The sequence below is a fragment of the Pyxicephalus adspersus genome, chromosome 5 (genome assembly GCF_032062135.1).
Source record: "Pyxicephalus adspersus chromosome 5, UCB_Pads_2.0, whole genome shotgun sequence".
Classification (NCBI taxonomy): domain Eukaryota; kingdom Metazoa; phylum Chordata; class Amphibia; order Anura; family Pyxicephalidae; genus Pyxicephalus; species Pyxicephalus adspersus.
The window spans coordinates 121,379,188-121,390,019 of NC_092862.1; the positions used below are offsets into that span (position 1 = coordinate 121,379,188).

Consider the following 10,832-nt stretch of genomic DNA (forward strand, 5'->3'; position numbering starts at 1 on the left):
AGCTCACCTTGCTCCCTCCTCACAGCAGTGAATTTGCAGCTTTCCAGCCTTCTAATCTTCATTATAAACATTAAAAAAACCTGTAATCTCTTAAAATGGTCAAACAGAATAAAATATTTCTTGCCTGCCTCCCCCATTACAATTCTCACTCTTAGAGTTGTATCTCAAGCTGTGCTATATGCAAGCTCTGCTATATGCAAGCTCTGCTATAATGGGCAAATGAATACAGATACACTAACAGCTTCTTTTTAACATTACAAACCACCAAACAGATGAAACAATTTCATATTTTTTTAGTGTTTCCCATCACCTTTCATCTCTCCTCTCATTCCTCCTATTATTCCTATGCTAATATTAGCCACAAAGTGGCCAATAGACAAAGTAAATAACTGTAGATTTTAAGGTTTGATGTTACCCACTGCTACCCTTTTAATCTGCACCCCTAGGCACTGACTATGAATGCCAATATGTTGCCTACAGTATTGCTCTTTTTCTAAATGTAGAATTATCTCGTTGCCTTTTTCTTTCGATCCTTTCCTACATGTTCAATATAATAAAAAGGCTACTTTTTCCTATTCTGTATCCAAATCTTTTCCCCATGATTCTTAGCCCTTTTTCATTCTTCTCCTTTAGTTTTTCCTTTTGTTAACTCCTTCCTCTGACTCTTTTCTTACTGTTTGAGGTTTAATTTTAATATTGAATAATTAAAGCAATGGGAAGAGTCTGATTTTTATAAGAATGTTAAACTTGTCTGTATTGTACATGAAGCTTCACTGCAGCAACTGCTCACATGGGAGACAGAGACCTCCATGCAGCTGACAATAATCTGTCATTGTACAAATGCTCCTTACCGATAGTGTCAAGTCTCTTCTTATTGCTGGGAGGTTGGGATTACTTTGACGTAGCAAGCAGCTTCCCCCTCTATAAAGCTGAGCTCAGCTCACCCATCCCACACTCTTTGCTTTGTATGGATGTGGAGGCTGAGCTGAATAGAGGAGCAGCTAGAAGGCTTGTAAGGGTGTAGGCTGACTGCTTCATAACAAGGTGCTAACCCTACTTCTGTACATTGTCTTCTTCTAATCAATAGAACTCAGCATTGCTAGCCAGTGGTCCAGGCTGTGTAATGAGTTCAGCACCCTGGACAGCACTGAATTGATGCAAGATTAGCTGTCCAGGTTTGTATTGATCACAAGTCTGGGAAGCTGAAATTATGTCTGTGCAAAGGATGGGCATGCATCTTCTACAAAGTTTGTGCCAGGCTGTGGTGGACTGTGCCAGTTCTGAATGGGTCAGAAGAACCTGGAGTACCCCACACCAATGCTGGTAGTTGATGTGTTGTTGATTGACAGGAGCTGAATGGAGATTTATATGGGTAAGGACTTATTTGCTGTTTCTTCAGGGTAAGTTCTAAATGTTACCAGAACTGAGGATGGAATGGAACATCACAGTCACAGCTAATGGGAGCTCAGGGTCAGATAACCTTAGCAAGCATCGTATATCTGTGTTTAGCGTACTCATTTTAACTCTACTGGCTATGCTGGTAATTGCCACCTTCCTATGGAATGTATTAGTACTGGTGACCATCCTGAGGGTAAGAACTTTTCACCGTGTCCCTCATAATCTAGTGGCATCCATGGCAATATCAGATGTGATGGTGGCCGCTTTGGTGATGCCACTTAGTTTGGTCCATGAGTTGAACGACCGGCGGTGGAGACTGGGAAGGGTACTTTGTCACATCTGGATCTCTTTTGATGTCCTATGTTGCACAGCCAGCATCTGGAATGTGACAGCTATTGCCCTAGACAGGTACTGGTCCATCACCAGACACTTGGAATACACTCTAAAGACCAGGAAAAGGATATCTAACATTATGATCCTGCTGACTTGGCTGTTATCTGCTGTCATCTCCTTGTCTCCTCTGTTTGGATGGGGAGAGACATATTCAGAGGTGAATGAAGAATGTAAAGTCAGCCAGGAACCCTCTTACACAATCTTCTCCACCTTTGGAGCTTTTTACCTTCCCCTGTGTGTGGTTCTGTTTGTGTACTGGAAAATCTACAAAGCTGCTAAATTCAGAATTGGGTCAAAGAAAACAAACACAATCACACCAATGCCAGAAGTGATTGAGGTTAGTCAAGTTTTTCCTTTAGTGATTATGTTAACCATTTGTTCAATCACATGTTCTTTTACATTGTTAGTTTGCAGTCATAATCATCTATATTGTGTATTCTTAAAAAAATGTAATGGGTTAGACCCTAAAACCTGATATTGGGGTGTTGCTGAGCCCCAGCCATTACTAAAAGAACCCACTTTGAATTCTGTAAAATTTATTTTGCAGCATTAGTAGTGAGACTTGAACAGGATGGGTTAAACCTCTAGCTTCTTCTCTACTGTAGTACATGATATATAAAATGCCAATGGGTGACTCCACCACCGCTTTACCACTATATGGCTTTGGCTGGACCTAAGAAAAATATAGAAAAAAATCACCTTAAAAATAATAGTACAGTACCAGTTTGGGATGTTTTAAACCTATGGCTTTAATCAAAAATACCTATTAATAGTTGTGTGTTTATTTAGATGACGCACAGAAATATTCACACATTCCCAACATCTTACACTTACGGAAATAAATGCATAGGTAGAAGGGGAAAGTGTGTCTGGTGTAATGCTGAAATGATTGTCTTTTTTTTTATTTCATTGCAGTAGCAGAATGTCTAGTATATCTTAGAGTTTAGTGCCTCCTGTAGCTTTGCGTGTACATGACAGTGATATTGTTACAGCAAATTAAATCATAACCTTGTTGATAGCATAAACCTGAATCGTGTAATACAGCTTCAAGCAGGTATCCCTAGAGAATATAAGAACCGTATGTAGTAGTAAAGTAGTAGTATATAGTAGTAAATCTTCTCCCTTATTCAAAAGGGTGTAGTAGCCCCCGTAAGCTCTGGCTGCTTTTTAGCAATCTCTTATGAAAACTGACCAATTCCCAATGTTTTTGAACTTTATTGTCCCCACTATTGTTGATACTACCTTTTTTAAAAAAAGAGGATATAAAAATTTTCCAACCGTGCTTTAGGATCCTATAATCTGAATAATGTGGTCCTTTCGTGTACCATGTTTTAACCAGAAAATTGTAATGGATACCATTGCCTTCAACAGGTCAAGGAAGCATCCAACCAGCCTCAGATGGTCTTCACGGTCCGTCATGCCACTGTTACTTTCCAGACAGATGGGGACACATGGAGGGAACAGAAGGAGAAGAGAGCAGCCCTCATGGTGGGCATCCTTATTGGGGTCTTTGTTCTCTGCTGGATTCCTTTCTTTATCACAGAACTTATTAACCCCCTGTGTTCCTGTGACATTCCTCCAATATGGAAAAGTATTTTCTTGTGGCTGGGCTACTCTAATTCTTTCTTCAATCCATTGATCTATACTGCCTTTAATAAAAATTATAACAATGCATTTAGAAACTTGTTCTCAAGACAACGGTGACAAACCTTTCTAAAGTCTAAATTGCCAAGCATGCATTGACTATGACTTTGACAGCGGTTCCTGTAAAGGACTAGAATGCTTTACCTGGAATCCAAGAGAACCACTATACAATCTGCTGGAGTTATGAAAAAAAAGTCTGGCAAGGAAAATGAAAGAATAAATGTGATAATTTAAGATTGCTCAAAATTTCTATCGGGTTTGTAAAAAGAGCAGCATAAAAGTCACCTGGTCAATACAGCTGACAATGATTGGCTTCTATTACCAGCAGGTATGGTAATTCCTAGCATGTTCAGTGGGAGCTCCAGGCGAACATATCCACCAAGGATATTCCTTCTCTATATTAAGCTCTCATTATCCCCTTCATGCTTTACAGATATGGGAAATGAATAAACAAGACAGACAACAAGTACACTTGCACCAACTGGGAAACTTCAGAACAGTGTGTGATTGATATAAAATCATATTTGCAATATATCCTGTCGGCAGTTACAGCTGTGCCATATTGCATGCTCAATTACCAGTGAAAGTTTAGGAAAAGCAAGGCTTTTTTGCTATAAGTGTAGCCTTCAAAAAGAAAAGCTCAAATTTAGGGTGAAATCTAATATAAAAATGGAGGTTACTAGGTAAACCAAGGAATTGATTGTACATCAAAAAGCCATTTAAAGCTAGATATTGGCACTTGTATCAGCTTGAAAAAAAAGCAAGACATAGAAATTATTAAGGGTGTAAAACTGCTCAGGACAAAGTAAATGAGATTGCCCAGGAGCCAAAGGTATGTGTAATACTGCTGCCAGAAAACTAGGGACCTGAAAGTTAGAGTGTAAAACAGTTAAAATAAAACTGCTCAGGAAAAACTACTGTGTTAAACTACACAAAAGGTAGCACGAGATTGTATTTTAAACTATAAAGGAAATAGCATTTAACAACTCAGGAGAATACGTGAGATTGCCATATAGACAGTGGGGTGATTTACTAAGGTAATTCAGGCTGTTCAAGTGAGTTATCACCTTGCAAGGGATAATTTACTTGGCTTTGTAAATAGGGTATAGCTCATGGTGCAAGAAATACCCAATCACATGTAAAGAGATCTAAAAAAAAGGATTTTCCTTGCACATGATTGGATAACTCAGGTCAACTGAACTTTATCCCATTTACTAAGCTAAGTGAAATATCCATCCTTTTAATGGATCATCTAGATGGACTGGATGAATGAATTGCAAAACTATCTTTTGCAAAGTGGACAGCCTGTAGTAAATCAACCAGTGTATGTTTGCCAATGGGAGACTGTGAAATTGCAGCAGAGAATGAGTGGGACTACCCTGGACAGAGCATGAGGTCATGCAAGCGTGAGAATGGAGGCTGCCCAAGAGAAAGTGCAAGGTCACCATTTAAAGTAAAGACTTGTCTGGACAGAGTGTAAGGTCAACATGGAAAGTGGAGGCTACTGCGGAAAGAGTGTCACACAAGCATGAGAGAAGAGGCTTGCCAAGAGAAGCTGTGAGAGATAGAGAGTGAATACTAGCCTGGAGGGGCTGTAAGGTCAACACAGTGTGGTGGCTGCCCCAGGGAGAGAACATGAGGTCAACATAGACAGTGGAGATTGCCAAGGAGAGGGTGGAGGCTGTCCAGCAGTGTTAATCCCCATAAAGGGTGGAGATTACCCAGGAGAAAGTTTGAGGTCACCATATGGAATGCAGGTTGCCCAATAAGGAAAATGAGACTGTCCTATCCTGACTGTTTTGAAATGATTGTTGTAGTATGACTTCCCAGGATTGTATATCTACTCAAATTCAAATTATTGAAAGGTTATGTGCAATGCAAATCCTACATGCTATCTATATACCATTATCATTTCTTTTAAAGAAAATCCAATAATCCTTTGCTAGGTAGCCACTCAGATAACATTAAAAAACCTATTGTGAATTCAGACAAACAATAACCCTTTTTAGTAACAATTCCTGTTTACAATGCCCCAATAAACCTTATATATAAAGGAGAGAATCAACATAAATGGAAACTGCGTGATCTGTGTCCATCCCACTCCTCCAACCAGTTTTAAATAAACTAAAGCTTTCACCTTGGGGAGATTTCCACTTACTTCTATTAATGACTTCCATACAATAAATAAAGGTATGTCTCCAGTGGTGGTCTAGCAATAAAAATGGAGGTTCTAGGCTTCTCCAATGTAAAAAAACATTGAAGAAATGGCTGAAGTTCTACTTTAAATCACATTGAATAAAGACAAAACATGACTGCGGGTTTTTGGTTTGGGATATCAAAATTTCAGATCATATATACAGAACAGTTCGGCCCCTAGAAATTACAGAAAAATGTGTTGCTTGTACCAAAATTCTCCTTTTGAAGGGATTATCTTCTACACATAGTTGATATTACTTCCCTTAACTGAAAAAACACAGCACATTTATGCCATCTAAACTGGTTAGATGCCTGCAGATTTCAATAGGCACTGCTCTGCCTGTCACTCATGTGTGGGGGAGGGCAGACCACTTAAATAATGTATGGAACATTTTTGGAGTGAAGTCCTTTCCCTTGACATTGGAGCGATGAAGAGATCAATTAGTATAGAAATCCCTTAGGACTGATGCAGCTCAACATGCAATAGACAAGCACAGCAAATCAAAACACTTGTCTGATATTATCCCACCATCCAACATTTCCTTAGTCTATAAAAGAAAAAAACATCACGACTTTCTTTATGAACAAACATTTTCTATTGCCTAACAAGCAAAACTTTATGTACAGCTCATTGAATTGACTGTTTCAGTAAGATCTCCTCGGGGAGCGGATGTGAGGGTCAGCAAAGACCAATTAACCTATAATAGGTTTACTTCAAAGAGGAGGTTGTATTCAAAATTTATGCATGATAGCTATTCCACTGGCAAGTGCTTTTTAAAGACACAGTGCTGTATAATGATTATATATTTACAAAAATGAATTACTTATCTAGCTCTGCTTCAGTGTACAACAATGTATGCACATACAAGCACAGCCTACACACAGACTTGTTACATAAGGCCAATACATTACCATTCGATGTCACAATGAAGATTTTTACATGTGAAGTTCTTTCTAGCAAAATATTACAAAACTCATTTTTAGTGCTGCCTTACATATATACAAGTAGGATCACAGGCAAGGATTACATAGCATTATAAGAAATGAAGGTGATAAGATCTAAAATATCTTTTTATTGCTGTAAAGTTATTTAATGCATTTTTTCTAAACAATTCATTTTGTTCTATCTTCTAATGTCTTTATTTCATGATTTTGTAATTAAATATGAAATGAATTTTTTAATGTTGTTCTGTTTATTTAATATATCCATAAAAAGGTAAACAAGGTTAGGGTAAACAGACTTTCCTGATTTTTGTAACATGGAGAACCCTTGAAATAACATTCAGGTTATCAAGGAACCCCTGGTATAGTTATTATATCCACAACTCACAGTACATTAGTGTGGTGTTTAGTGGGAAGAATGTCACCTTTACAAATTGCCAAATAGGTCATTGGTGTCACTTAAAATGACCCAAGAGACACAAATTGCTAATTTCTCAAGAAACCTCTAGCAACCCCTGGTTGAGAAGCACTGGGTTACAGTGTAATTAACCCCCTAACCGCTAAGCCCGTAATTTCTCACACTAAATATTTTTGCTCTTTTGGTTAAGCCCGTATTTTTTCGCCTACACTAAAATCCCCACTTACCTGGTCCCGCTGTGCTAATCCAGCGTCGGTTCCGTGTTCCAGCGTCGGGTCCATGTTCCAGCGTCGTCCTCCAGCGTCGGGTGTCCCTCTCCTTAAAAGAAAAAGCCGGCCGGCTTAGAGGAGAAAGCCAGCTGGCTTTCTTTTCTAAGCCAGCCGGCTTCCTCTCCCTCCTCTCCCTGTCCCTATCCCTGTGCCTCTCCCTGTCCAGCGTCGATCGCTGGACAAAAAAAAAAAAAAAAATACTCACCTTCTCCCTCCGCTCCTCCGGACACGTCCTTCCTCTTCTGTGTTCAGCCGGCGAGTGCAGAGACGATCACCGGGGTTTCCCGGTGACGTCGCTGCGTGCGTCGGCGCGGGAGGGAGGCGGGGCGGCAAATTCAAAATTTTGCATTGAGTTCCTTTGTATTGAACTCAATACAAAAAAGCTGTATTGAGTTCAATACAAAGAAATCCTTATATAATATATATATAATTGTATTATATATATATTATATAAGCTACTGTACATTACATTTTACACTTTTTTTTTTTTTTAACTTTTTTTAGTTTTTTTTAAAGATTTTTTTTTTATGTTTTTTTATGTTTTATAAAAAAAAAATTAATTATTAAATTTATAAAATTTTGGACATATTTTGGTGAGTTATGCGGTAATTCGGTGAATTAGAGCCTACAATCCAAAATAAATTTCCATGCAAAAAATGTAACACTTTTTGCATGGAAGTTTGGAAAGAATTAGAATACCCGGCATTTGCGTACGCGTCCCTCGGCGATTCCTGATGATGCGCGTGCGTGCGCCCGTCGATGAGGGTCGTAGCGGAAAATTCAAATTTTTTGTATTGGATTTAATACAAAGTCCTGTATCCAATCCAATACAAAATAATAGAAAATATATTTATGTGGTTTTGTCTATAGGTATGTGACGGACACTAGGGAGGTGTTTTAGAAAAATATATTACTATACAGTATACCGAATTATCGCATTTTCAGTATTTTTCATTTATTTATGTGTTCTTGTTTAAGCTGATTTTTGTGTTTTTCCTTTAATTTTATTAAAAGTTTTTTTTTTTTTTTTACATGATTGTGTGTTTCAAACATTTTTTATATTCATGATATCTACTAGAACCCTATTCGGACATATTTCTGTAAGTTACAGGTCTACAATTTAAAAAAAAAAATTTCATGAAAACCTGTGACGCTTTTGGAACAGAAATCTAGAAATCAGTGTAACGCTCAGGTGGTTATAGACAAAATAAAAAGTGTGTGTATGAAGTCTATTCCCACAAGTCTATTGGGATTACACTGGTGTTTACATCTGGAAACGCATTCATCACTGCAACATACATCATCTGTGTAGATGCCCTGTGTTGCTTCTCATTCATAATAGAACTCTGAATGCACAATACAAATGCATCATACAAGCACACTGCAGTGCAATTCATGGCAATACATTCTTTTTTTTTTTTGTATTGGGATAGCTTTTCAAATAATTAGGATGCTCTAACACAAAGCATTCCAACACGAGCAGCAACACACATGTTTTTTTTATTGTATTACACAGACAAAGTGGGAGTTCAGTCCAACACATTTTTTCTAAATGCCCCTGTACCATAGTTTAACTACCTGGTAATCCTGCCATTATAACAATTATTTTTCTACTTTCCAGAAAAGAATAACTAGTGTTAATTGGGCTTTAGCAATGTCTGAAAAATATAGCTTTTGATTTGTGTTCTGAAAAATGCTTGAATTCTTCCTGGAAAATTGCAGTACAATTCTTGGAATGTGAGTGTGTCTAGCCACTTCCTTGTATATAGCCTAATAGCTGTATATCTGTAGTGTCTAATCTAAGGCATTGCTGCCTCTGACTTTTAGAGAGAATTCTAAGATTTTAATTGGTATATTTGGAGATTTTTTTACTGTTCTTCTTGCAGGAGACTCTGACAAAAAAGCAAAGTCCTGCCTCCATTCCATGTTGGCTGCCTCTGTATAGAGATACAGTAAAAAACAAGAAATTATAATGCAGTAATGGGGCTGCTGGTATACTACAGGCAGCACTGCTGGCTCCTTTGTCTTGTCCTCTGCTTGTTTTTTTTTTCTTTGAAGGATACCTTTCCCCTTAAGCCTCTAAAAATCATCTACCACCTGAGCTTGGCCAACCTGGGACAATATGTCCTTCCTAATCCAAGAAACATTCATTCCAAGTAAGGTCCTGCCTGGACAGCCCCCAGTGTACATTCCTACATGCTATTTGATTGGAACACTGCAGTCCGCCATCAGTAGGGTTTTCATCTTACAGCATTTATCTCTGTTTATTTGAAATCTGGAGATTTGTAACTTGGCATTTAATTCAACCTGAGAATAAATAGTAGAATTCCCAAGTTCATTTATAGACTATCAATCACTCTTGTCAGCTAATTCATGTCAGCTAATCACCACTTTATGAGTAAGGTTGTGGCAATAGTTCTGTTATTTATGCTGATTCAAATACCTTTTGCTGATTATCATAAAGACTGCAATCTTTATAAATATCTCTCTGCTTTGCAGGGGGTAATAGAGAATCCAAAATCAAAAACTGCTGTGTTAATGTTTTTGAAAAACTGCATTATTAGGTTTAGTTTACGATCATTTCCAACCTGTTACCCATAAAACTAACCTTAAATTTTCTTCTATTTATTATAATTCAAAGAAATTGTTTACAGGAAAACATTGGAATAATCAGAAGACAATAAGAACCTACAGTCTTCTCTTTGTATTCATAGAGCTTGTGTCCATCTGAAAATCATGTCAGTCAATGTGGTCTACTTCCTGACAACCAGACAAGATTGTGTACTGTAAATGGGTGATATATAGTAGTTGCACAATGTATGATCATCTGCATGGGACTGTAAAGGTAAAAAAGACCTAGGGCTGAATTTAAGGAGGTGTAAAGTGTGCTACTACAAGTAGCCTGGGTCATCCTCAGCCAACAGGGGACCAGGTGAATTCAACGGGGTGGTCCAAAGTCATTTCCACACAGGAAACTACTGTTGGCAATATCCACCACCGGGTAGACCTGTCATAGGAGAAACATAGGGACTCATTGTTGGCTCTCTACAGCAAATGCTATTTCTTAACTCTTGTCCCAGGTCAGCTACAATATGGCAGTCATTCAATATTCAATTTTCAATAGGGAAGGTTAACAATGGCAGCCTACATTTGTCTCTCATTATCAGTGTTCTTTAAAACCCAAAAAAAACTCTTTTTTTAGTTTTGATTAGACGTGATAATGGTAAATACCTTTGCTTAATTTGTATTGCTGTCTGGGACCTCATTGGGTAGATTTCCCGTAACTGTTTTTCGACAGCCTGCACGTCACCAATACAGAAAGTTGTACAGTGGAATAGGGATCACCATAGCAACCACAGAAGTTGCTATGGTGCACAGAGCCAAGGGGGAAAGAATACATCCTTGGACAGGGGTAATAAAACAGAAGTTCCTGCAATTGATGTTAGCTTGTGTTATCATAGCCATGGCTAGTACAAACCTATGAGCCGCGTGTGGAAACATTATCAGCTTGTTCTAAAGAAGACCCTAAGGACAAGCATACATATATTGATGCCCAGTTGAGCACAGTGCTG

General features: G+C 38.2%; 1 protein-coding gene across 1 annotated transcript; it reads left to right on the forward strand.

The window, feature by feature from the left end:
- The first annotated feature begins 996 nt into the window (after positions 1 to 996).
- HTR5A (5-hydroxytryptamine receptor 5A) lies at positions 997 to 6,794 on the forward strand. Its single transcript, XM_072412587.1, has 2 exons — positions 997 to 2,128; positions 3,163 to 6,794. The coding sequence occupies exons 1-2, from the start codon at positions 1,412 to 1,414 to the stop codon at positions 3,493 to 3,495; spliced, it is 1,050 nt and encodes a 349-aa protein (XP_072268688.1). The 5' UTR covers positions 997 to 1,411; the 3' UTR covers positions 3,496 to 6,794.
- Positions 6,795 to 10,832: the final 4,038 nt, after the last annotated feature.

Coding starts and splice junctions, on each gene's coding strand:
- HTR5A (XM_072412587.1), top strand. CDS start 1,412: ATGTTACCAGAACTGAGGATGGAATGGAACATCACAGTCACAGCTAAT. Junction 2,129..3,162: donor CAATGCCAGAAGTGATTGAG/GTTAGTCAAGTT, acceptor TGCCTTCAACAG/GTCAAGGAAGCATCCAACCA.